The 27,990-nt window shown below is 41.8% G+C and overlaps 2 protein-coding genes across 6 annotated transcripts; one reads left to right on the forward strand and one right to left on the reverse strand.

Annotated features, from left to right (window-relative positions):
* The first annotated feature begins 1,294 nt into the window (after window positions 1-1,294).
* On the forward strand, window positions 1,295-2,978 carry LOC129372939 (kinectin-like). The gene has a single exon (XM_055050565.1). The coding sequence runs from the start codon at window positions 1,353-1,355 to the stop codon at window positions 2,901-2,903; it is 1,551 nt and encodes a 516-aa protein (XP_054906540.1). The 5' UTR covers window positions 1,295-1,352; the 3' UTR covers window positions 2,904-2,978.
* A 2,758-nt stretch (window positions 2,979-5,736) lies between these two features.
* add2 (adducin 2 (beta)) lies at window positions 5,737-27,901 on the reverse strand. 5 transcript variants are annotated; one of them, XM_055050559.1, is made up of 15 exons: window positions 27,770-27,901; window positions 19,873-20,055; window positions 18,785-18,926; window positions 18,056-18,207; window positions 17,831-17,911; window positions 17,590-17,739; window positions 17,328-17,471; window positions 17,100-17,198; window positions 16,256-16,432; window positions 13,597-13,845; window positions 12,093-12,209; window positions 11,922-12,008; window positions 11,676-11,802; window positions 9,004-9,087; window positions 5,737-6,974 (listed from the first exon to the last, which is right to left on the reverse strand). In XM_055050559.1, exons 2-15 carry the CDS (start codon window positions 20,011-20,013, stop codon window positions 6,715-6,717), a joined length of 2,010 nt encoding a protein of 669 aa, XP_054906534.1. In that variant the 5' UTR covers window positions 20,014-20,055; window positions 27,770-27,901; the 3' UTR covers window positions 5,737-6,714. The 5 variants fall into 5 exon arrangements, with proteins under 5 accessions (XP_054906534.1, XP_054906536.1, XP_054906532.1 ...); XM_055050561.1 differs by lacking the exon at window positions 27,770-27,901 and adding an exon at window positions 27,523-27,758 and having other exon boundaries at window positions 11,922-11,996; XM_055050557.1 differs by lacking the exon at window positions 27,770-27,901 and adding an exon at window positions 27,523-27,758.
* Between the last annotated feature and the right edge of the window lie 89 nt (window positions 27,902-27,990).

The raw sequence follows: 27,990 nt of genomic DNA on the forward strand, positions 1-27,990 counted from the left end.
GCCGTTACATGCTACTGAAGGAAAACATTGTTCTGTAACAGCCTCATCAAGAGAATGCTCTAGGTTTTCTAGGTTTTCTTTTTTTATAAGAATGTGATTTTGTACCACCATTGCCAGAGGTTTCACAGTAGTCCCCAAAACTGTACAAACTTTATTTGTAAAATTCTTTTAGCATTTTTCATTTCTTGACTCTGGAAGAATTGATTATTTTTCTCCACTAAAGACTTATAGAAGATCTATAGAAGATCTGCAGCATCTTGCTCCTCAAGAAGTGCAGTCTGCTCTGTCCTGTCTGGTAAACAGCTTTACTGCTGTGTCTCCTGTCCATATATGAACATAAATTCCTCAACCATCTCCACTTCTTCCACGATAGAAATAACCCTGTTTTCCTTAAAATATACAATCACGTCTTTTGCGTTGTTTGCATTCAAGATATCTTGAATGCACAAGATAAGCATATCAGCCACATCAGCTCTCTGCAGAAATGGTCCAGAAAAGGTCTGCAATTGCTGAATCATTTGAGTATTTCTTCAGATGATGACAGGAGTCTGTTTTGTACTGGTAGTTTGAGGCATACAGAGTAAAAAAAAAAAAGAAATGGTGACAGTACACTGCCCTGTGGTGCTCCTGTGCTGCTGACCGCCTGGTTAGGCACATGACCCGCAAACTGTCTCACAAACTGGTCTGTTTAATAAGTTGTCATTGATTGAGACATTTGCTGAGGCCTTCTCCTTTTCATACATTAAACAATGGTAAATCTTGGTACATGTCTATGTTATCGGCCAGATCATAAGTTATATGCCTGGTATTTAATAGCAGCATGAACTGTAGGCAGCATTATGTGTTTTCCAGCCATATAGGGCCATTATACAGCAGTCAAGCAACACCTGAATGGGGGATGATGAAAAGCTCAGAAAAGTCCATAAAACTGGCCCTTTAGAAATAGTCCCAGTAAAAGGACTTACTCTTCAGTGGACTGTTGTCATAAGTTTTATGTATTATTATCATTTATTATTTTTATTGTGAGCAAGTCCTTCATAACTGTTGAGGACCAGAACAAGAAAGGACCAACAATAACCAAATCATCTTCGCACGTAAGCACACACTGTCCCACAGACGTCCTTCATTGGGGTTTAAAGGGTATGGATATTCTTTAGTGGCATTGTAAACCAGTGGATGGTCTCCTGTGGATATGTGGCATGACAGTGATATCACTGTAGCAACCAGAATGCATTGAATTCATTGCTAAACATGGAATGTGATGACGTCATAGTCACTGACAGAACCTGTCAAATTCAAGACATCTCCCAAAGGAACCCGGCTGAAGTTCGTTTTTCGGAAGCATTTCTAAAATGTTTCTGTCTGCCAGCCCACTACAGAGCAAGACCCTGGGGAGGTCCGAGAAGAACGAGAAGCTGCTCATGGAGGAGAACAAAAAATGCAAGAAGGAAATAGGAAGTTTAGTCGAGAACAATCTGAAACTCCAAAAAGAGATAAGGTCGCTTAAAGACAAGGTAAAGGCGGAAGAGGCTTGCGATGACAAAATAAAAGAGCTGGAGGAGACCATTTCAGACTTGCAGAACAAAGAAGAAGAAAGAGTGAAAAGTCTAAGCAGAATTCAGGAGGAGAACGTTGCTCTTCAAAAGGAAGTCAAGACACTCTGCAACAAAAATGCCATCCAGACAATATGGCGAGAGCAGCAAGCGAAAGACCTGGAAGGCTTTGACAAGCTAAAGAAAGAAGCTAAATTAATGGCGTCAGAGATAAGCCAGCTAAAGAAGCAAACGGACGATCTTAAAGAGACGGAGCAGCAAAACCTAAATAAAATACGGGAACTTCAGGACCTCCTCCAGAATGAACAGACAAAGAGTAAGAAAGCCGAGGAGACATTAAGTATCGAAAGAATTAATCGACAACATTTGTCTGAAAAGGACAAAAAGATATTGGAGACTTTGAACGATAAAGTAGAAGGATTACAGAAAGAAAACAGTGGACTATTGAATGAACTGGACAAATCCAGAACCCAAGCGAAGTCGCTTAAAAATAACACCGAAACGTTGACGGCAGAGATTCGCAGAGAGCGCGTGAGAAACAAAGAGCTGTCAGAGTTACTCAAGGCGAAAACCTCGGAGAGCGACCAACTCCAGACAGAACTGCAGTCCAAAGATGAGCAATTGAGAGGTATGAAGGAAGAAGCGGTGAAAGCTCGAAATATCATCCACTGGATGGAGCTGGAATTACAGAAACTCTCCTGTCAATCTGAAAACGATCGGAAGAAAAACACGCGCGTGGTGTCGACCATAAACAAGAAGAACAAAGGATTGAAGAAGGAAGTGAAAGAAAGGGAAGACAATGAGGCAAAGCTCTTGATGCAAGTGTCAGCTCTCGAAGATCAGCTCAAAGACGTCAAGGGCAAGCTCTGCCACGTCCAGACAGATCTCAGCGAGTCTGAAATAGAAAAAACTTCGCTGAAGGAGGCCAAAAGAGCCTTAAAAAGTGACATCAGAGCTCTTCAAGCACAGCTGGTGATCACCGAATCAGAAAATCAGCTTTTACATGATCAGCTGGAGCAGATGAGGAAGCAAATAGAAGAGGCAGAAGCGAATCACCAGGAGAAATTGTCTACGCTTGAGGGAGAACTGACTAAGGTTAAAGACAGCCTGACAGGCACAGAAAAGGAAAGGCAGAGGCTCACCAAAGAGCTGGAACAATGTCTGGAGGCTGTTTTCAGGAGCAGCAGAAAACTAAACCAACTGCAGAGCCAAAACATTGAGGCAGAGAAGAAGGCAAACGAGATGACCGAGGAAAACAACAATCTCCTTGAGGAGAACAAGAAACTCAAGTTGTTTAAGGCGTATTGGTTGTATTTGTCCGATACAATAATGGCCGAAGTAAATGATTAACATTCACTTCCTTCTGAAGCCACATAAGGAAGCGCACATTGCAACCTTTATGTCTGCCACCGGAAAAAATAAATCCTTATGCACATCCATATACCGTCGCTGTTTATTATGTCCATACGTCCACACACACGTACATGTGATTAATTGACGTATTGCAATGAGCCTCCATATATCGCAATAAATCAATTAATTTAATTAAGTTAAATGAATTGAAATCATCCATCCATCCATTTTCTTCCGCTTATCCGGGGTTCGGTTGCTGGGGCTAGCAGGTTCACAAGGGAGGCCCAGACTTCTCTCTCCCCAGCCACTTGTTCCAGCTCCTCCAGGAACATTGTCCCTCCAGTGTGTCCTAGGTCTTCCCAGGGCCTGCTCCCGGTGGGACGTGTCCGGAACACATCACCAGGGAGGCGACCAGGAGGCATCCTGACCAGATGCCCGAGCACCTCAGCTAGCTCCTCTCGAATTGAAGGAGCAGCTCTACTCCGAGTCCTTCCCGGATGACCGAGCTTCTCACCCTGTCTCTAAGGGAGAGCCCAGCCACCCTATGGAGAAAACCCATTTTGGCCGCTTGTATCCGTGATCTCGTTCTTTCGCTCATGACCAGAGATGAGGGTAGGAACGTAGATTGACCGGTAAATCGAGGGCTTCGTTTTTTGACTCAGCTCTCTCTTCACCACAATGCGCCAGTCCGCCTGTCAATCTCCCGCTCCCTTCTTTCCTCATTCATGAGCAAGATCCCGAGATACTTGAACTCCTCCACTTGAGGCAGGACACCCTCCCTGACCCGGAGCAGGCACTCTACCCTTTTCCGGCTCAAGACCTTGGCCTGGGATTTGGAGGAACTGATCCTCATCCCAGCTGCTTCACACTTGGCTGCAATCCACTCCAGCGAGAGCTGCAGATCACGTCCCGATGAAGCCAACAGGACTACATCATCGGCAAAAAGCAGAGATGCGATCCTTAGGCCAACAAAACGGATCCCCTCAACACCTTGGCTGCGCCTAGAAATTCTGTCCATGAAAGTAATGAACAGAATCGGTGACAAAGGGCAGCCCTGGCGGAGTCCATTTCTCACTGGAAACGAGCCCAGTGAGATGCGAACCAGACTCTGACACCGGTTGTACAGGGACCTCACAGCCTGTATCAAAGGGCCAGGTACCTCATACTACCAGTGAACACCCCACAGGGCTCCCCAAGGGACACGGTCGAACTCCTTCTCCAAATCCACAAAACACATGTGGACTGGTTGGGCGAACTCCCATGCACCCTCCAGGACCCTGCTCAGGGTCCTGCTCAGGGTCCTGGAGGGTGCTATTGAAATCAATTGCATGTAATTGATTTATATAAACTATACAACATACTCACATGCATACACAACATGCACACACCAACAGTCATCACATCAAATTTTGCTGAATGATAAATTGTTCCAGAAGTTATTGCAATAAATGATATTATTGTTTTACTTTTGTTAAACTTTAAATTCTAATGAACATTGAACACTGGAACTGGAAGACATTTTAAATACAATAAACAAAGCAACAAAAACAACAAATGGAATCAACGATGAAGTCTCTGTTTACAAAACTGTCCTTAAAAAAGGGGCTAGAGGATAAATCATGCAGAAGTAAAGATACATATGTGGAGGCTTATCGCAGTAAAACAATTAATCGCTCGATCAATTAAAACAAGCTCAATAATTTCCATTTGTATGATTTATTATTTTTCTCTTACAACCCAAAACTGGATGACAAAAGTCTTCAGTCTAGTGCTTTGGTCTTTTTTTAAGACTTCATAATTCATTCTATTTGTTGTTTTATTTAAAATGTCTTCTTGTTCCAGTGTTCAATGTTCATTAGAATTTAAAGTTAACTGATCTTTGAGAATGTGTTCTTGCATCATTATGCCATTGTCGCTATGATTACATGAAAAAGGTCTCAAAACAATAATATCATTCATCACAATATCCTCTGGGACAATTTACCGTTCAGCAAAATTTGGTGTCGTGACTGGCCAGTGCATATGTATGTATGCGTGTGCACGTTTGTAAAATGTAGAGTTGTGTGTGTACTTATATATATTTATGTATTTTTTGTATATAAACTGACATTTTCTAATTCAGATTTCTAGTTGATTTCGACTTTGTGCTGTTTTTACATCCTGCTGTTTTTTCGTCTCTGTTACTCTGGTTCTGTCCACTTTCTGCCGCAACAGCTTAAATTTCCCACTTGTGGGACTAATCTAGGATAATCTTATTTTATAAACTTTTAAACCCTTATACCAACCTTTTTGTTCACTGTAAATAAGTCCAGGGCTGGAGGCACAATATGTACATACATACATCCATGCTGACATGTATAGGAATTATTTTTTTTTGCCTTCACTGTTTACTGTTCAGAAGGGCAGTTGTTGGTTTTTTTTCTCCAGATTTTATTTTATTTTTTTGCATCAGAATCCACAGGAGAAATATGCATTGCCCACCACAGCCTGAACCTCATTATCAATCATGCAACTGTTTGATCCAGCTGCAAGTCTGGTCCAAATTTGTTTATTAATTTGATATTCAGAAAAACCTGCGAGGAGATGAATCTATGAATAGACGGGACTCCACTGTATACAACTAAAACTGGAGTTCAAGGATATAGCCTAAATATGGCAAATTACTAAATTGATATAGTCACAATGTTCCAGTTACATCAATAAATCTTGATTTTTTATTTATTTATTTATTTATTTTGCAGCTGTTTGCTTTTTGTTCCCATGTGGTCTGAGGACTTGGATCCACTGGAGTTTAACATACAAGGCAAACACACACAGAGGCTCCGCTCGGTGGACTTGAAACCTAACTGGATCTTTAATGACGGATACATTGCAACCTTGCAACACTCACATGTACATTCTTATAGAAAATGAATTCAAACCAATGAGCCACCATCACACATCAGCAGTTTGATAACAGCTACTGGTTCAAACAGAAAAAAATATATATTACTTGGAAAGAGGTATGTATGTATGTTTTCAAATCAAACAAGAAAAGTGGAATGTTGGACACCCTCAGCATATTCCGATTGCAATAACGAGAAACCATTTTTTATTTTATTTTTTTTAGATTAACCTATGTGGTTAATAACAGCTTAAATTGCAGCTTAACTTGCAGTTGGGTGACATTTCCCTGCTTTCCGTCAACTCCGCACAATCAATAGCTATCAGTAGATTTCTACACATACCGCGACTGCCCTCACAGACTAGACCTGCAACATCTACTTGATAACTACAACCAAAGGCAAAGAGAAAATGTATAATGATGAAAGAATAAGACGTGCAAGAACATCGATCTACCTATGTTAAGTGCTATACATGAATAACACGCTTTACTTTCCAACGTGTGTATTGTCAGAAAAACTGAAGTGTCACTTATACAGGATCCAAGTCACAGGCCTGCTTTGAAGAGAGGAAACATGGTTGAATTCCTGTACAGTGAGGTGAAGCGACAAACCGATAATAGAGGTGGAGTACAGAAAACCGTGAGAGTGATGGAAGGTGGTGGGTTAAACTGGATGGCTGGGCTGTGTCCGACCTGGATCAAACAGTTGGTGAAAGCGATTACAGGAGCTCTTTAAACTTACTCGATGAATCACCACAAACATCAAATTCGGTGGCTAGCAGTGGCACTCTTAAGATACCGTGTCTGGGGGTTCGACATTGAAATGGCTCTGAATGATTGTGATGTGGTTCCGTCGGCTGTCCCGGCCACACGTGACGATCTGTGGCGCTTTGGCGAGGCCCGACGCGTCTGTGGGGCCCCGTCTCAGGTCTCTACCTTCTCCTTCTGCTTCTTGCTCTTTTTCAGGAACGACGGCGGCTTGAACTTCTTTTTCTTCTTGGACGGAGACTTGCACGGCGAGCCCTCCGGGGTCCCGCCCTGTAGTTTGATAGGCGGCGCGGCGGGAGTGGAGGAGGTGTCGTTGGTCGAGAGCGCCTTCATCCCTTCCTCCAGTTCTTTAGTCACCTGCTTCTCCTCGTCCCCTCCGTTCTGAATGACCGGAGAGTCGTTGTGTACCTCCGTCGCTGCAACAGACGGTTGAAATGGGAGCAGAGAAAGCGTCAAAGAGTGAGCAAGCGTATACCAGAGGCTGCGGTTTGGTGCTGTGTACGGGGCATGTCTGGGGACGAACATGCTGGCCTACAGGATGTGGGTTTCAACTGGTTTCAAAAGCTGCGTTTCCATCACAAAACTATCAATAGTCTGCTAATGTCGAAAAAAAGAATACATTGTCACAATTCTGTTGTTTCCATTAAGTAAGAAACTTTAAAGGCAAGTCAATAAAAACATGCCGTCCCATCATCCTGCTATCACTTTCATTCACTACTACTAACGTTTGGTTGTTGGTGACGTGACTTGTGTGATGCGGAAAGAGGCTTTCCATCGCCGTTTTGTGAAATGCACTAATTTCTAACCACCTCATTCAAGTGCAATTTATTTTTTCCCAAAAAAAAAAAAAAACTCTATTTATTTTAACCCTCTCAGGCTCAAATTACTTGTAAAGACTATTTAAGTTGTTGCAAATCTGCAACACCTGCCTGGAGAGGGTTATTGGGAGGGTTTCCATTCCAGTTTGAGCGATTGCATGATGAATGAAAACGCAGCTGGTGTTCCGCCAACAGAGAAAAACAATTTAGTGGTTGCGGGGTTTTCGGCAAAGAAGAAGTGCAATTGAAATCAAGCTGTTTGTTGACACTTTTAAGTCACCAAAGAGCATGCTGCGCCGTCATGCTCAAACTACTTCCTGTTTTCTTCTTCGTGTGTCACGCCAGTGGGAACGTCCGGTTGGGAAACCGAATATTTAAAGGTACAACGTCTCCCTGGGCAAACGTTACTTGCACTAGCCAAAGTTTCTCCTCCACGAGTCTGAACAGGATCTTCTGTTCAGCTCAACTCTATTAGCAGCTTTCAGGAACATGGATGAGGTCAGATCAAAATCAAATGTTCCACATTTGTTGGGTCATAAATAAAAAATGTTACTTTCTCTTTTTGGATAGAGGTGAACTAGCATCATACACTGAGGTCCAACTCAGAAAATGTTTAATATAATACATATAATCCTTCAGAAGTTATCTAGTTTATAAGTAGAGTCCACCTGTATGTAATTTCATCTTAAAAGTAAATACAGTTTCTCTGTTAAGGGAAAACAACTGAAATTCATGAAAGTAGATGATTAAAGATTAAATAATAGACTTGGCTCAGCTATATTGCATGAAGTAAGTGCTCCAGTTTAACAGACAGAGAAATGTTTAATTAAATGTCTATTAATAATTAATTATTTGATGTAGTACTTTCATAAATTAAACTCTGCTACAGTGCCATCTGCTGGTAAACCCTTGAATATGGATTGTCAGATTAAAAATACCAAACTTTAAGAAGATTTCAAACATACTCTACATTAAGTCCAGTTTTCTGTATTAAAAGTGTATTTTTATTGGTGTGATGTCATATTTTAATCACAATGTCATGTTTTCAATAACTGTGGGCAGGAAATGGCCTTGACTGAGGCCATAAAGTTTGTTCAAAAGAAAAAAAATAATCAAAACTGAAAAGAAAAACTTGAATTTCAAAAGTGGTTTTGACGTTTTTTCAGTTTCAACTTTTTTAAAATTATTATTACTTAAATTTTTTTTCAGTTTAAAAATAATTTTTCCGTTTAACATTTTCTTCAGGTAAATTTTTTTTGTTGTTTTTGTACAAACTTTATGTCCCCAATTTAGCTCCACAGATGATTACTAATTTATCAAACATGACTGTATGTTTCCAAATGTAGTCTTTTTCTCTTTTTTTGTGTGTGTGAATAATTGGTATAAAAATAAATCTTTCACTGATTATTATTCAAATTATTGTGGATTTAGTCCGGGCTGCGTTGCCGCTGTGAGGGACCAGAAGGAGGAGGAACGTTGCTGTCAGAGGCAAGAAGCAGAACTCAGACATCTGAGTCCATGAGAGCAAACTGAAGCAAGCTGTGTGTCCAAGAAACAGCATGGAAACCAAGCCGGACATTACACACACACCAGCGCACGCACACACGTATGTTCTGCCAAGCCTCACCTGAAACAGGAGGGAGGATGACTGCAGGGCCTTTTGTAGGGGAGGTAGCAGGAGGAGACTCCAAGCCATTCTCCACCTCCTCCCCTACAGTTACACACACACACACGCACAGAGACACACACACACACGCACAGAGACACAGACAGTGAGGGACAGTGCGCATCAGCAGAGCACAGGGTTAGATTTGTGAAACAAACAGCAGTGAGAACAGATGAACACTTGTTTGTTTCAGGATTTAAATTCACCACACGCCTTAGTTCACAAGATGTTGTTAGACGTTACATCTAAACATGGAATGGCACTCTTTTCACTTTTACTGCATTAAATATTTTCAACATCTTTGGACTTTGGGTCCTCCTGAAACGGGTTGGCTGTTTTTCTAAGAAACATTTAGCTTTGTTGTAAACGCTGTTAGAGTGAAATAAAAACTAACTTCACAATTTGAGCCCGTCTAACTTAAAATTTAAACTAGTGTGAGCAAAGTACTATGCAACACTACAAATGGGTTAGTTCAGCTAATTTAACAGAACAAAACAATGTGTTCATCATTCACACGCTCATATCACATGAAGTAGTTTATCTTTTAGAAAATTGACTTTAACCTTTTATGTTAGATAGGAACAAATCTGGAAACATAATGAAATTGACGTGACTCCATTTCATTTTTTTTCTGGACCTGCAAAATAATTCAGAATAGCTCTGGCCAACATGAGTGAGTGAGAGATGAACACATCACCAGTCCATCACAACACAACACAGAGACACACAGTCACACTAATAAAGAGTCACCATTTAACCTCGCAGCAGTGACGTGCGGTGAGGTTCGCAGCTGGTGAGGCACTGACTTTATATTTATAAATATAGCCTCCCTGCACGTTATTGTTTGCACGTTATTGTTTACGTAAGGAAATTTCGCGCATGCGGACAACGCCGGAGAGCAAAAAGTATTTTCTTCTGCACGTCATGAATAGCCGCGCTGCCGCCGTAGAATGATTCAATTAACTCAATTAAACTTGGACAAGTAGACATTATTAATTTATCCACATCAGAGGGAGAAACAGTTCAAGTCCAACTCAAAACCTCTTGTTTCTTTGCTCTTGAGTGTCAGCACAGCTACCCCTTGGCATATCAACTGACAACAGCGCTCATACTTCCCACACAAAGAGCAGAATATTCAGTCTGTTGCAGTGGTATGGTTTTAGGCTTAATGTTTATTGTGTGATTATTAATAAGTGGTTGCTGTGGTAAGAGGAGAAAACTATAAATATATCGCTGCACTTGACTTTTCCTGTATGGCTAGCTTCACGGCTAGCTCGCTGTTACTGTCTCTTACTCTGCAGTTGTGGAGTCTCAATGTCTGGGATCATGAGCGCCCCCTGCCATGAGGCAAGAGAACTGCCTGCCTCTCCTCGAATCTGTTCTATGCTGCTTCTGAGCGCTCCTCAGCACACGAAACACGTTACACACACAGCTGGTGACCAAACACTGCACATTATATACATGAGCTAAATGATGGAAAATCATTTTAAATGTTTTTTAACCACTTCGTTGGCGACTACAGACAGCATGGTCTCATAGAAGGCAACCAGTGCAGCTGGAGAGGTTGATCAAAGGTGAGGCTCAGCTCACCAACTGCACTTCCAAGCATTTCAATGGGAAAATGCAAAATTCAGCGATTTTGAAGAAAAAAAAAAATCAGAATTTGTTAAGTTAAATAAAAAACAGGTACTTTAAAGTACAAACCACAGATTGAAAATAGCAATATAAATTATTTTATCATTATATATAATTTTTCCATGATGACAGAGCTTCACCTGCCTCCCCTGACCCCACATCACTGCCCTGCAGACACAGTTTTGGTCGGTAGGAAACAGCCAGCCTATGCTAAACATAATGCACAAACACACAATGTCCCAGCTTTACTTCTTTACCATAGAACACACTTGTTTTATTTTCTGGAAGTTCTTTTTACTGATTAAAATTTTTATTTGAACACAGCTGATTGTTTTCACTGTTGCCTGAGATCTAGATAAGAAACACCAGGGAGCAGAAAGACAAAATCTGAGATGATATTTAGCTCTAGCTGATAAACTTGAGAACCAAAATGAATGAATGAATGAATGAATGAATGAATGAATGAATGAATGGATGGATGGATGGATGGATGGATGGATGGATGGATGGATGGATGGATGGATGGATGGATGGATGGAAACAAAACAAGGAGAGGTGGAACAAAGAAATACATATATATATGTATAAAGTGATAGGTTGCATATTTCATTGATTTTACAGGAAGACATTGGAAATAAACACCAACACAAACAGGACACAGGTAAATTATAAAGAGGTGTCAGAGAAGTTAAGAAACTAAAAATGTGCAACAAAAAATTAACAAAAGGAATTATATAAAATAATCTACTTTCAGCGATCTGCTCCTGCTTTCCATGGCGGTGGTGCAATAAAATATTTTCAGTATCATAAATGAGACAATATTCTTATTTAGAGCTGTCATCTGCCAAATGTGAGGCAAGAATGACAAAAACAATATGCAGGATAAACTCTCCTTAAAGGCGTAGAGCAGAATTTCTTGAGAGTTGTTAAAATATATAAAACTAGGCACAAACACTAACTAAAGCTAAAGTTGCTGAGGTCAGGAAAGTCGCTGTTACCGTCGGTCCCTCCGTCCCGTTTTCGCTCCACCTCCTTGCGGTACTCCTCCAGCTCCTTGTCGGTCAGTTCGTTGAACGGATTGGGTGGTTCTGGTTCTGGTGGAACTTTGGGTGGGCTCACTGGGGTCTGATGGACACACAGAAACACACACACAAACCCCAATAAAATGCATGTTTTCATTCACGGTCAAAGGTTGAGAGGATTTAGCTTCAGAGTTTCAGGATCAGAACCGCTGCTGCCGGTACCGGAGGGCTGTCCTCTGTTATGACGCTTGCGAGGACTTGCGACTGCGGTCCTGCTGTCTTCATGTCCTGACGGTTCTGTTGTCGTATCTGAGTATAACATGATGGAATCTGTGAATGGGTTCGGTTCGTGGGGTCGGTGTTAGAAGGGAAAAGGACGGAGGACGGACTCGCCTTGTTTCGGGTCTCGATCACCTCTTGAGGGTTGGTGAACAGAGGCACAAACTGGTTTGGGTTCTCTATCTTGATGGCTGTGCTGCCAGCCTGAGTCAACTCTTCCGTTTTCAGCCACTGCAGGAAGAAATGAAGAAAGGGAAGCGGGGTTTAAGTTACTTCATTTAGAAGAAAAACAAGCAGAGTGAAAAAATGCATAATTAGCCACCTGCTGTGTCTATTTTAATAAGAGAGAGAGAGAGAAAACCCCCCAAACATAACCAAAGGGGATTTGTGAGCATGTAGCATGTTTGGCCACAAGAGGGCAGAGTTTGCTTTGTTGTATATCTCTCCAAGCTAATGGACTTTCCTCTGCAATGCAGAGAAGAGGGTGAAGAGGATGGCAGGGACTGTGAAGCTCCTCCCACTGATCCGAGACTACCGCTCTTCTTTTTTTTATGTAACTGAAACTTTTTTTTTTCTACCTGCTGAATCCCGTTCAGGGTCACAGGAAGTATCACGTTTCCTTCAGAATGTCTGAAAACAAATACAAAACCTCCTGACTCGGAAAAAGCATGAAAAAGAAAGTCAGATAGAAGGTTGTTCACTCCTGGAGGCAGAAATATCTCAGTGAGTCCACACTGGTTATATTCCATATGTGAGGAAGACGATGAGTCACTATGTGTCCTTCGTCCTCGCTGCATCAACAAACAGCATTTACCACTCTTTCTTTTATTCATGTCACTTTTTATCCCCGGATTGTGATCCTTCTGATCTCACATCCTCTTTTTTCTGTAGGTCACAGTGTTTATGGCCCAGTCAAAGGAAGGGACTTTATAAATGTACTCCTGTAAAATAAGAGGCCAGGAATACATGTACAGTGGAGTGTGAACATTTTCTCATTTTGTGAGGTTGCAATCACAAATTTCTAATTTTATTGCAATATCAGTTGACAAATACAAGACAGAACACTTTAAGGTAAAATAAGAATTATAAATTTTTCAAAATGATACACAAATAAAAATCCAAATTTTTATCAGACTTTCTGAGCATGTTGCTACCAGCTTTGCACATCGAAAAAACAACTGAAAGCATATAAAAAAAAAATCCACTTTAAAATATAGTTGCAAGATTTTATATCAATTTAGATCTGGACTTTGACTGGGCCATTTCAACACATGAACATTCTTTGATATTGTTTTGTATCTCAATAGGTCTTAGCTGCAATATATCTGGTGATACTTGTGCGTTAATTCAGCATAAACAGTTTCAGAAGGAAAAGAGATGTCAATAAGAATCTAGAATGAAACCGACTTGATGCCAAACAGCAGACATCAGTCAGAAAACACCTTTAAAAAAAAACATTGTAGTTAAAACGGAAGTCAAATTGCATGTTGTCATAATATTTATTTCTGCTTTGCATGGTTTAACTTTGCTGATGCTTTTTTCCTGAGGGTTTAACTTTCCTGATGCTTTGAAATATCATGCAGCGCTTTAACGATGATATTTATGCGTAGGAGCTCACAGTGGTGCGTTGGTGTCCCGGGCTCGCCTGCTCCTGGCTGACTTTCTGGTAGGTGTTGGGGGTGTTGAGCCATCGGGTCCTTTCCTGCTGCTGGCGCTGGGCAAACGGGTGCTGCCTCAAGGCCGGGTGGACGCCGTCATCATCAAACTGGTGGAAGGCCGTTACGGTCGCCGGCACCTCCACCTCCCTCCGCGTCCGCGACCGCTCCAGCAGCAAGGGGAAGCGGTAGGCGTAGCCCGTACGATAGCCCTGAACGCAACACCAAAAGGAAAACGTTTTAAACAAGCAGTATCATGCATTGTCCAGGCACATAATGCCATTTTATAGCACAATTAAGTAACTATGTTACCTTCAGTTGTTATACAAAAAAAAAGCCATATATGTCAAATATGACTTCACCTTGAAATTGGCCATCCATCTCTTTAAAAACTCCTACTCTTTCTGAAACTCCACCTTCAGGAAGTCATTACATCACTCCTCTAAATCCTTTAACAACATTTTTACCAGTGTTGCACTGAGAAGTAGCTTCTATAATAAGATAGCAGGTGTTTGCAAATTGCTGCTGGCTAGTCTGAAGGAGCTGAGTGTGGCAGAAGTTCAGAAACTGCAGCTCTGAGGAGGAGCTTTAACCCTGAAGGCGGGGCTAGGTCCAACCAGGCGTTTTGCACAGCTGAAAGGTTGCCACGGGAACTTAAAAGATTTCTCAAACATGCAACGAGACAACACTCCAGGTACGTTTATGATAATTGGAAAACATTATTACATGACAAAGCTCATAAATGTTGATTTTAAATAATACTGCCCCTTTAAGTTAAAAGTATGTACTGCACGGCTGAACTCATTTCCTAAACTTTTGCTGCAATGTCCATTAGGTTTAGTAATGTTGCCCCAACAACAGGATCACCTTTTATTAAGTCATGCTTGTGGGCAGCTAAAACCCTTTTTGAAACTCCTCTAAACTCAGCCTGCTGGGTTTTTGTGGTTTAAGCTTTTAGACCCTAAAACAGCGTTCTGTGCTGTACATTAGCCTGCTGCTTTTGCACACTCGACATTTCATACTGCTGTGCTTTAAGGCTTCAATTTGCAAACCGCAAGAAATCCTTTATTCTTTTTTGTTTTGAAGCATCAACAGAAAATGCAGCAAAAGTGCTTTCCACTCACCACACTATAAAATTGATAGTAATGCTGATAGCAAGCAACTAACTGCTGCCACGATGGCATAACGCCATGGAGAGTTTTACTAAAATATCCACAAAAACACAAAAGGTTCAATTTGATGAAGTTCAAAGCAAAGAGTTCACTTTGTCTGTAAGTTTTGTTCACAAACAGGTAACTGTAGCGAAACTGAAACATGCCAAATTACCAAAAGTTACATCAAAACGGGGTAAGTATGCTAGCATTAGCCTAGCATTTTAAGCGAACCACACAGCAGGAAAACAAAAGCATTGAAGGGCGACATTTTGTTCACTGAGATACATGATCAGAAATGCATTGGGTACAGTGATGTTGGAACATTATTACTGTCTTAACCGGGCTCAGCTCATAGTTATGCTCAGATTAGCATGAGCTTTGTTAGCTAAAGCAAAATGCTAATCTGCGTTGAAACGAAATACTTGTTGCTGTCAGAAAAAACGAACAATAGATGAGGTTGCTGCCTTTAGAGTTACTGTCTACTCAACAAAGAGCTATCTCACTGCCCTTAAGAGCTGCTGAGTTTTTTTTCAGCACATCCCTGGTATTAATTTTATTAACTTTAATCAAGTATCTGAAAGATATTTGGCTTCAGTTATTATTAACAAATTCTCTCAGAAAAACAAAGCCTGCTCCATACATTATTTGGTCACAGAGCCAGAGACGGCACCGCGTCATAAAGGTTGTTCTGTACTTTGCGGGAAAAGTTTGAGGCAAAATTCCAGCAGAGAAAATGATTTTACTTTTAAGCAGTTTAGCCGAATAAAAAGCTTCAGGTTGTCAGATTTTGACTCCAGCAAGAGGTCAAAGAGGTAAGCTGGGTGAGTTAAAAACGGATTGTTTAAACCCACAGAGGTACAGACTGCTGCAGCGTGTGGTTCAGTAGAAAGAGGTTATCAGTTCAAATCCAGGTTCTTCGCTGCAGCATGAGCAAGACACTAAACCTCATGTTGCCAGGCGTACTAATACATCTATCGTCCAGCTCTGATTAAGTCTAAGAAATTAATCGCATGATAAATTCAAATGAGAGTGGCAATTTTCATTCTTATGATTAATCATTTTTGAAGGGGGATTTTGTCTATAGAGTCACTGTATCCATTTTATTAATGGCTTTGGGTGTGTGTGTTTTGTATTTTCATTTTATTTATTGTTTTTGGTCGTTGTGTCTTGTTTTGGATATTTGAAACATCTTTCAGTGATCAATATTCAAGTTTATTGGTCTTTGACATGGTGAACTTGCATTATTATGCCATTATCAATATTTTACCATTTTAAAATAGTCTCAAACAACAATATTATTGTTGATCAAAACAATTTCTGGGACAATGAGTCTGTTATTATGACAGACCTTGTCTTTTGTTGTTTTTTTTCCCCCTTTATTTAACTAGATGAACCTTGTTGAGATCTAGATCTCATTTTCAAGATGGACCGAAACAAAGTTCTGACGTTTAGTTTATCCGTTGCTTACCAGATTATCCAGAGTTCTCATAAGAGCTTCAAACTCGTGTTCCCCGGTTCGGCTCTTGTGCAGAGGTCCGAAGGTGGAGCCGGCCCAGCTCACCGTGCCGGTTGGGTTGGGTTTATGGGTCGCCCGGTCCAACATAATCAGGTTGTGTTCCCCTCCAGAACTACACAAAGCTGACACCTGCCAAAGACAAACAGGCATGTACAGAGGTAATCCAGCCAAGACTGACAGTTTCTTCAGAAGAAGGTTCTGCCTTGATTCGAAAGAAAGAGCTAACCTCATTCTCTGTATGTTCCAGAATCAGCTACTCCGGGCGTAAAAGCATCTTTTTAATACGTTAAAACTTTGAACATTAAAAGCTTTATCCGTAATGAACCAGCAGTGGTTGCATAGACGAGAGGACAAAGCAAACCATCATTTATCGTGCAGGTAAGGACTGAGGGAGGAATCAAAAGAGCATAAAGATTGGGATATAATAACTACGTATGTTACTGTCAGTCAAATGCAACATTGTTTTCCGAGACTGGAGCTAAAAATGCCTTCAACTTAACCTTCCCTTCACGTTTTGTTTTGCTTCACTCCTGTCAGCAGCGCAGCGCACAGTCGCCAGCTTCGCAACCGGACAAGCAGGAACCGGCAGTGTCGATTTTTCAAATGAAATTAAATTTTAAACATGAATTTGCTTCAAACTCACTTCATTCTGAAGGCGCGGAGGCTTTTATTTTACCTTGACGATGCGCCACAATCAATTACATGTTGAGGAAACTCTGGGATGCAGTTCGTCACCTTAGATACATGTTACTGCAGTGTTCACGCTAGTATTTCTGAGCCATCGTGTGAGCGGTACCTGGATCTGGCAGGCTGCCTGTATGTGGTAGATGGTGTAGAAGGCCTCCTCCATCGATTCCCCCAGAGCCACGATGCCGTGATTCCTCAGCACCAGAACCTGGCGGAGAGAAAAGCAGTGAGTAGCAGTTCAGGCTTCAATCACTAATCCTACGGTAGCCTACATCACCTCTACATTCAGCCCTGGATCAGAGTCTAATTCAGTCTGGTCTCTTGTGATATTGATCACCTTACAAGTGGGTCCTAAGCTCTTCTGCAACTCCATCCGGTCCTCTTCCTCCCCCACTACGCCGTTGTAGTCGTAGTAGGCCACGTCGCCAACCAGCAGAGCCTCGTGGGACAGCGGCAGCAGGCCGCTCTTCATCGCAGAGACCTGGAAACGTTAGACTCAGCCTCAGAAGGTGATAGATGTTCGCGTTTCCTGAATCTGAGCGAACTGGTGTCTCTTCTGAGCAAGTCGGCAGAGTGACCGTCATCCCGCACTGACTCACCGCCGCTGTAGCAGGTGTGTGCAGGTGCAGCAGGCAGCGGACGTCGGGCCGGGCCGAGTAGATGGCCGAGTGCAGGCTGAACTTGTCGGTGTCCACCTGGAGGTTGGTGCTGCCCTTCTCCACCACCTCACCCAGAAGATTCACCTTCACCTGTTGGAAATGGAGCACAGCACCATCAAAGTTTTGGAAGCCGTAGGAAAGCGTCACTTTCTGTGTGTTCAGCACTGAACTCTGGACTCACCAGACTGGACGCAGCCACCTCGCTGTAGGCCAGGCCTTCTGGAAGCACCAGGAAGTGTTCCTGTTCTTTACTCACACGTAGCTGTCAGAAAGGAGAACGGACCAGTTAGCACACCAGACCGGACAGACATTACTGGCTATCGACACAGAGATAAATGCTCTCTCCTCGTAGCGCAATCGTCCTAAAACCAATAAAAGCAGGAATGGAGCTGGTTCGCAAACTGACCGTGAGAAGTGTGTGGCTGATCTGAGCCCAGCCGTAGAGGTCAAAGAGTCGGTGGGTGCTGGCCAGTTTGGAGCGCATCAGCCGCTCCCCCTTCACCAACCTGCCAGGCTCCCAGCCATGCAGGTCGTTGATGGGGGTCACCATCATCATGTCTGCCAGGAAGAAGCAAGAGGAAAATGATGAGAGCCTCTTGGTCAGCCAACGTAAGTTTGTAGTAAAAGTGTAAATCCTATTAATTTGTTAAAGATGTGCAAAATACATCGATGCAACTTGTTTTGTTATTTTGAAGGTCATGATTGCTTTCTTAACGTCATCGACTTGATTCAGCAAATGCGCTGAATAGTTTTCATAAAAATATTTCTATGTAGCAAAAACAAATATTGATTCAGAATGCAAGCAGACAAACTAACAAAATCCCATTTAATACAAATATTAATGGACACTGAATGCAGATTTTTCAGGGTGGACTGAATTTGCAGCACTTTGTGCGTTCTCTGCATTTTTATGTTCCTGATTTTATCACTTATTTTTTGTTTTTCTTCTCGAGAGAATTCATGAAATCTGTGTCAATTTCACACACAGAGTTTCACGCACATTAATTCACATTTTGATTCCACTTTCAATCTGTTCTGGGTTTATTTTCTTGTTTTGGTTCGTGGTAAACTTTCATAAAACACATTTTTTAAAAAAAGAGAGAGAGAGAGAAAAAAGATTTACTGCAAAACGTACTGGAGGGCGAGACAGGCAGGGCGGCTGGCGAGCCGTGAGAGGCCATGAAATCGGCGAGTTGCCTCAGGGCCCATAGATTGGACGAGCTGCCGCCCTTCTTCATCTGCTCCTGGATCAGCACATCCAGCTCCTCTCTGAAGGACTGCCAGACAGACACATCAAGTTAACAAACGAGATCTGAACCGTTATGATGCAGCCCAGGCGCATTTTCAGTTTGAGCTTCAGACAAGGTCCAAATGTTTACATGTAAAGGTGACATATTATGCTTCCTTGAACAAGTTAGTGTGTGTTTATTACATTTTTCTTGTTTAGACAAAATCGTTCTTGGATAATGAAATTGTTTTCTTTTTCGAGCTCCTTCCAGAACGAGCTCTCTAATGTTCTTTTGTCACTTTACATCCAAATGAGCCGCTGCCATCCATTTCACATTTGCATGTGAAAGTGGCTGAAACATGTGTGATTATACAACCTTACAACTTTGAAAAGCAGAAGCAGAACCTCCTGCACAAACGACAAGAAAGCCGCAAGTTGTTTTGAATGGTAGGTCAACACACACACACACACACACACACAAAAAAAGAATCTGCCATTGATACAGCTGACCAAACGAGATGGAGTTACATAAAAGAGATTTTTGAAATGGCTTGTTTGCCAGACACTAAAAAGCATCAAATTATTGCCAAAAAATAGCAATAATTTGATGTTTTTAGTTGCCTTTTTAGTCCCTCAGGTTGTTTTCAGAAGCAGTAGAAACCAAAGTGGAAGTAGAAAAATGTGCTGCATGTGATTTTTTTCATAATCCATCCACTTTAAAGAAAAGCCTCTGCAAATTCACCTCAAGGTGATCATCTAATTTCATCAGCGACATGTTGCTTCACTGCTGACATTAGCAGACTTGAGCAGGCCTGGCTTTTTGCTCCAATTACATCCTCTCTGCTAAAGAGGAAGTTCAGAGATTTATTGTGAGGACATAATCACATTTAGAGAGATTGGGGTTAAGAAAAAGGCAATAAAAAAACCCCCCAAACAAACAAAAAAACAACAACAGCAACAGTACCAAATTCTGCAGAAGCAAGCAGCCTTCTCACCGGACTCTGAAGGAGGTTGGAGATCTGTTTCTTGTGTCCAGAGACGGGGGTGGAGTGCTGGGGAGACTGGAGGCTCTCGGGGACCCCGTCGCTGGGGCTGCGCTGCACCGGAGTGCCCTTTGGGGTGGGAGACTTACTCATCTTCTGCGTTTTATAGTGGGTGTGTTATAGCCTGGTAGAGACCTGCCAAAAAAGAATAAATGTATATCACATCTTAGAAATGGGATGTATGATTTTTTTTTTTTTTTGCCCAATCAGACGCAACGGAGAACAGCATTACTCCAAAACATACATTTCAGTCTTTGATCTGTCAGTGTATTTAAAGGGTTGTGGAGAAGACCAACTGGGAAAAGCAACTTCACAGCATGACGCCGCCACCACCATGCCTCGCCGTGGAGGTGGTGTGTTCCTGTATGAAGTGCAGTGTTATTTTTTTTGCAGCAAGTAAATATTTTAAATGTCGGGTAAGAGGTTTGAGTCTCATCTCATGGTTTTCATCAGTGCATTCTTACACGCTTTGTGTAAAACGTCACTAAGAATCATTGCGGGTTGTTCGAAACAACTGGATCGGCTCGATTGAAATTTCTGAATTAGTTAATTGCAGAGTGTTTAATCAAAAACCATATACGGACAAACCAAGCAATATTTTTAGTTAAAAGCCCTTTTTGTTGTTAAATTATTGAATAAATAAAAGTCTTAGCTCAAGAACAAATAATTTATTGTTTTTCATCTGTTATTTAGGTTATTCAACTATCAGTTTGGTGCAAACTCTCATTCTACCCATTCAGGTTCCAAGTGTTTCCGGAACTCCAGATAATTCATGGAGCTTCTTAAGAAATGTGGACAATGGCTCTGGGGACGTCTCTGCTGCTGCTACATGTTTAGGATTGAGGTCCTATTGTCTTATTGTCGCTGATTTGCTAACTCCTTTAGCACAACTTGAACACCTTCATAGTCTTTCCCATCAGACTGATTTTTGAAGCAAAAATGACCCCCGATATGCCAAGAGAAGCAGTTTGTCGTCCAGTGTTTTCGTTAGCGGACGTCGGTTGTGCGTTGGATTTAGGGGCGTACCAGAAATTTGCAAACATAAAGGTTCCTGCTGGAACCTTTCTAAATGAAACAAAAAACAGATAAAACAAACATTAATGCACTAAAACACAAGCAACTAATTAATCAAAATCAATACTTTTCACCAAAAATCTCCTTGGGCTCTTCAATGAAGACCAGATTTCTGAAATGCACAGCCAATAGTTGACTCTCCCTCCTGATTTGTATATCTGCGTTTTGTCCAGAGTTACGCCTGCGCTGCTGCTTTACAGAGTCATGCTTTGTACTCTCCATGACGATGTTCTCTTGTTTTAACTTTGGATTTCTATCTGCAAAACATCTTCAACTGTGACATCCCTCTCCAGATGCACGTGGTGATAACGTGATAAAAATGTTTAAGGATCTGTCTGTATAAATCCATTAATCTGAAACAAATGTGAAACTGTCTTAAATATGCTAATCCTAATCTCTTTACCTCACTAAGGATGAAACGGATTAAGTCTTTTCGAGGAATTTCTCTGAAAAGATCAAGAGAATCCAACATGCACATCAACTTCAAAAGAATTAAGATCCATAAATAAATAATAACGAGGGTTATCAATTATTCACAAAACATAAACCATTCAATCAAAGTCCTATAGATCAACTATAAATACCTGACTTGAAGAGTCTCATTTCCTTCTTGCAAGCAGAAAGTTCAAGTTCTCATTTCCTTGTAACTTTTAAATGGAGGCATTAAAGTGAATACTATACCACTACATTAAGGATGCTGTATTCCTCTGGGTCCCGGCCGCAGGAAACGCAGCTCGGACGGAAAATGCACGCCTAAGCACTTGGATCTCACATGCAGAGACAGAGAGCGAGAGAGAGCACCACTGAGAGGAAATGATGCAGCTGCGTTGTTGAGGAAAAAGTGAAGAGTTACAGTAATGATCTGGAGCGGAGAGTGGGCCTGCCGGCCCCTCCCTGGTCCACACCGACCGAGCTGCAGGGACCAGATAACGGCCTGAGCCCACCACGCCCTCCGCTGCATCCCGCTAACGGACTGACTCACTCGATTTGTGAGAGCTCTGTAAAAGCTCTGCCGCCACGCACTCTCAGGTTTCAGCCCCTCGGACGTTTGTTAGAGCTCGCGACAGGGAACATCAGCTTTCACTGAGCCTCTGGATTAAAACACACGCTCCAGCCCAACGGGATTAGCCTGCGAGCAAGTAAATATCGCATAATCTGCACAAAACAGATGACAAATATGGAACAGAGATCCTGAGTTGTAGCTTAAATATAGAATAATAGAATATTCTATTTCTACAAACAATACAAGAACCATATGAAAGATTTTTTTTAAAAGAAGCTGGAATAAAAATTAATTAATAACAAAACAGAATTAGAAAGATAAATCTGAACCGAACTTTATAAGAAACAATAGAAGTCGTGAATTCGAAATTAACCTAATTTTTTTCACACTCACAAGTATGAATGTGCATTTTTTTACAAGTTTTCAGTTGTCTGACCACTGTCCGACCGTGACATTTGCCGCGCTTGTCCTGAGTTGCACTAAAACTGAGGCAGGGTGAATCCGACTACTGAAGAGCTGCTGGGTGGTCAGGGCCGTCCCTATGTCTTAAGGACAAGGGGGGCTTACCCCCAGGAGAGGAACGGGATGTTTGCAAAGGTAGCAGCATCACCAAATTTCTCAAACAAACAAAAATGTTATTCTACTTTCAAGACAGTATTCAGTAAACTTTTTTCATACGACTAGAAACAGTTGATCAACATCATATCTTAGCGATGTTTGCCCCAGCAAACATCGCTAAGATACGGTAATTCAAATTTTTTGTGGCTCCATGCCTCATATTGTCAGGTGCCCTTTGAAGAACGTTTTGTGCAACTTTTCATGTTAGCATTGCCTTCGGAGCAATTCTGCCCATAATATTATAATATGAAGTGAAAGGAAACTGACAGAGATCAAATTTCCACTTTTTATCATTATTTATTTAAACTCATATTCCGTCCACATTATATTGAATTTGTGGTCAGTTTAAAAAACAAAAAAACAAAATAGCAGACCAGATTATTGGGAGGTGTGTCTTGAAACCATGTAAAGTCCTGCAGTGAGCTGCCATTTATGTTTGCTTTGTTTTCTCATGTTTTTCTAAATTAGTGAGGTAATTTTTTGTCACTTGGTTTATTTACTTTCAATTAGGTAAATCGATTAATATTCAGATAGTTTCCTTTTGTTTGTTGTTTTCAGCATTATAGCTCACTCTGAAGCCATATGCTCCATTTGTAACATCTTAATAAAAAAAATATGTCTTTTTAAAATAACATTATAAAATGTTCAACTTTGTGTGTGTCGGCTGCTTGGGATCTGAAGAGGATGGAACCTTCGTGTTATGATCTGACCACCCCTAGACGGGTCGTAACAATAGAAATATAATATTTAAAGTTGGTTAAATTTAAACCATTAAGAAAAAAAATTGGACAACTGAGAAACGAGGAGCTCCATCTAAAAAAAATAAGTTAAATTGTTACATGTCATCAAATTAAGTTTGTCAAACTTCACTATTTGCATTTATTTAACGCGACAACTTAAACTTAACATGTTGACTTGGATCAACTTAATTTGATTGGTTGTAACAAATGAAATTTTTTTTTTTTTTGTCTGATCACCTAACAGCATCGTGCAAACATGAGAGGCGGTGCGCTTTCACAAACATTTTTTAAGTCATTGATACGGATTATAAATACAAGAGGGTCCCAAATTAGAATGGCAATATTCCTTTTTTTTTAAATGTTTGAAAAATAATTGTCTGAATTGCTTAACAGCAGAATGTTTCTAGATCTCTTATTCTGCTTCAGACAATAGATTTTGGTTTTGATATCAGGGGGGAGGGAGCAGAGGCAGCAGAGAGTCACTTCCTCCCCCGTCCTGCCGGGAAGGTCCTAATGACTCGGGCTGGTGCTGCTGGTCTCCTGATGGCCGACAACACTGCATCATCACGTCGCTTTTGTTCCATGGACGCTTTCCTTTCCAACAGCTGGCCGCCCCGCCGCGTGCAAGGAAGGGAGATTTTAATTTTAATGTCGTTGAAAATATTCAGTTGCTAAATTTACAGGAGTCTTTATTTAATCCTGCTAAGCCTCACTTAGTGCTCATGTCTAAGAGAGAGCATGATATGCAGCAGATGGGAGTTTCATTAAGCAGCTCTGAGTTAGTTTCCCCCCCCCCCTTTTTTTCTTACTGGTTCATGGGTTTACGGTTGACGCAAGAAAAAAAGAAAAAAAAAGTAGTTTTTTTGTCTGTGGACATGAAGCATTTTACTTTTGTTTTTGCCCATCAGAATCTTCCAGCGGCTGATAGGTTTGTGTTGAAGGACAAACTGACTAGAGAACCACGTTGAGTGCGATGGTTGAAACTCGAGTCCTGTTGGGTGTTCCCCAAACACACATCAAAACCAGTTTTGGAATGGAGAAGGATAAGATCGAGGTTTTAGAATGAACGGGACCTCAACTTTAGAAAACGTATGGACTAAAAGCTGAACCTGTGCTGGTAAGACAAGAGACAGAGAGGACAAACACGCAGCTACTTGTCCCATCTGTGACATCAATCCTGTCTGGAAGATTCAGAATTCTGTTTTTCCAGATGCATTTTGTCATTTTTTTAACCATGTTACCTTCAGTTATGAAAATTCTGTATATATTAAATATGACTTAAAAGAAATTTGACTTCCTAACTTAATGCCTTGAAGTTGGTGCACTGCCTCTTTAAGAAGCTCTTACTGGAACTCCATCTTCAAGAAGTCATTCCAACACGAATCCTCAATTAACCCTTTAACAGTGTTTTTACTAGCATTGATCTGAGACGTAGCTGCTAGAATGAGCTCAGCAGATGCGGTTCCACCAAGAGGTCGCTAACTGCAGCTGGCTAGTCTGAAGGAGCTGAGTTCAGAGGAGTTGCAGAGGAGGGTTTGCTCTGTGTGGTGGGAGCTCAGAAGCTTGGAATCTGCAGCTTAGAAGAGGATTTGCATCTCGTAGGCGGAGCTAGATCCACCCAGGCGTTGTGCACAGCTGAATGGTTGACATGGGAGATTAAAGGATTTCTCAAACATGCATGAAAGAATCAAAGCAACACTTCAAGGATGTTTTTGACATCTTGTAAAGATATAAAAACTTGACATAATACTGCCTCCTTAAGAAAAAAGAACAATATATTTAAACTTTTACATTCAATTCCAGTTTTAAGAATCATTGTTCACTACCTCAATGAGTGAATGTAGACTTCAAACCATAAAGGTTTCATTTTAAGTTGAAACTCGGTCTTAAGGAGGTCAATGGGAGTAATCACTGAAATGCCTCTTGGCTGAGGTGAGATTTGGAAAACAATTTTAGATCCAACAATGATCAGGAGACGTCTGAAACTTCTGAGAAGACCAGAGGCATCGGATCTCGTCACAGCTCTGCGACTCCAGAGATCTGGCGCTGGAGTCAATCGAAGTGGCTCAAACGCATCGTGTTAGTAGTGGATCTGCTCTGCCTCACACACACACACACACACACACACACACACACACACACACACACACACACACACAGCCTCGGAGGGGGAGAAATTCCCCCTGCAGAGATGATCATCTTGTAACAGCCTGGCCCCGACTCCGGCTGCCAGTCAGAACGCATTGCTCACTAAGCTACGGCTGACAGAAGGTCATGGTTCCCCGCTGACCGTCCTCTGGGGTCTGTCTTCATCTGTTTGACTGGCAGGAAGCTGCAGGAATTCACACAATCACTGCCAGCACAGACACGCGGCCAGGCACTGTGCATATCAGCACAGGATACTACACACTTTTCAGAAAGACAAGAAGCAGTGCAAACTTGTGTGGCTTAGTTATTGCCATCATAATCTAGTGTATGAAACTTGCTAGCATAGCGCTCCTTCGACTTGAATTCTTCTTAATGAGACACCAGAGTTGCCCTCCATCCACTTCCTTGTAATCACTGCTGGGCTTTTTTGAAACTAATTTTTGGACATACAGTCATGTCAAAAACTTAAGATATCCATGTTTAAAAAATAAAATTAGCAAGCCAAATGCCACGTACACCTGTTATGCAAGTTCTCTCCATCTTGACTGGATAGATTAACTGATAAATCAGGAACAAAACAGTTTGTGATATTTCAGCTTTCTATTAAGAGCAGAAAAGCTCTTATCATAATTTGTTGAATATGTGCTTGAAAATTATTAATACATTTAGTATTTATTCTATATCTGTGTTTCCATGGAGTTCTCAACACCAGAAATTAGAGATGGGCGACATGGACCATAAGTTTTACCTCCAAATTTTTGCAGTACGATTGCAAAACAGTTGTTACAGTTAACAATAACAACTATTCATTACTTTATTGGCCAAACTGTATGACTGTGACGGTGTGCCACATCAATCATAGCCCTTGAACACAAATACTGCTCTTGAAAAGAATTCTCATTTCTAAAATGCTTCTAAAGGTCATCGGTCACATCAAGAAATGTGATTTGTATCACAAAGCTGCATTTTCAGGTTGTAAAGGTTTCAGCAGGCTGAAGTGAACTACACATATTAAATACAGAAAGTCCTTTTGATGTGAGGGGACTGATGAAACCTCCAGCACCATATGTGGGGGAAAAAAAATCAGCCAAACAGTGTGATGAATAAACAGATTCAAAATGAAAAAAAGACATTACAGAAATCAAATTAAGTAGAACCCATAGTGAAGAGGATTAATCAATAAAAATAGCTTTTTTTCTAATATGACTGTCATAAATGTTATGCTCTTCCAGCTCTTTTGGATTCATAACATTTCTGATGTACCGCTTGTTTGCAAAGTATGGTGGCTGGGTTGCGAAGTAAAGTCAAAGCGCGCAAAAAATGTGTCTTCGTCTCGCGAGTAAAAAGGCAAATTAAACAAAAGCAGATCCAGGATGTGATCAGCTTTGTTCGGCTCTGCATCGCAGCCCCAGTGCTCCAGTCCTGTTGTTTCTCTTCCTGTCCACATCACGACAGCGGCCCGCGCGCAGCATGGCTGCCTAGCAACACTCGCGAGCGCCGCAGCATCAGCACCAGTGAATAATGGCTCCCAGCCTGAGGGCAGGCAGAGGCGAGCGGCAGCAGCTCGACGCTCTACGAACCTCAGCTAAACGCAAAAGCCCGTTTCTGTCAGCGAAACGGCGCGCGCGGCTCCCACGGCGACTCCGCACCGAGTCGCAAAGGCTGCTGGGCCACAGAAACCAGCAGGACCGTGTTTACTGTGCTGACCTGTTCGCGGCCATGGCATCACACCCAACACATTCCCCACCGTTTATGGTGCGCATCAAAACACATTTTAAAGTCAATAGAAAAGTCGCGCGACACACACCAACGCGCGCGAGAAGACGGCGTCCTCTTTTGTCATGGTTTCTATTTGAGTGCAGCCATTGGGAGAGAAAAGGAGAGCGAACAGAGGAGGAGGAGGAGGACGGCATCTCCTCAGACATGTTCTGTGGAAAGGATGGAGAGCCCGGCGGTACAACGCCCAGTCCTTTCATCTCTACTGCAAACGGAAACAGAAAAACAGCCGCTTCAACTCACCTCACCACAGCGTCCGATGTGAGGCACACCCTCGGCCTAAAGGTGGCTCTGAGAGGCGCAGAGTTAATCCGTAATAAAGCTAATATGTTAATATGAGGAAGCTCCGGGGACTCAGCTGATCCCAGGTCATTAGACCTTGCCGTGTGTGTGTGTGTGTGTGTATGTGGGTGTGTGTGTTTCCCCCCACTGCTCGGTGCGCCCGGACCGTCCCACTGCCACGCCTTTCTTGTCTTACACCCAAACGCACCGAGTCAGTCCGTCAGTCCGCTGCGGAGGGAAACTTGGCACCGAGCTTCATCATTGTGTGTTAAAGCTGTGGCCCACGCACAGTCCTGCTGGATTTATGGCGCTGCCTTCTAAAACGCGAAGCTGCTCAGAACCACATCACCGATCAGTGTAGACCGTTTCAGCGTCAAACAGGCGCCATCTTGTGGTTCAAAGACGAAATGTAAACAAAAAGGAGAATGG

This window comes from Poeciliopsis prolifica, unplaced genomic scaffold, assembly GCF_027474105.1.
Source record: "Poeciliopsis prolifica strain line A6 unplaced genomic scaffold, Auburn_PproV2 SCAFFOLD031, whole genome shotgun sequence".
Lineage (NCBI taxonomy): Eukaryota > Metazoa > Chordata > Actinopteri > Cyprinodontiformes > Poeciliidae > Poeciliopsis > Poeciliopsis prolifica.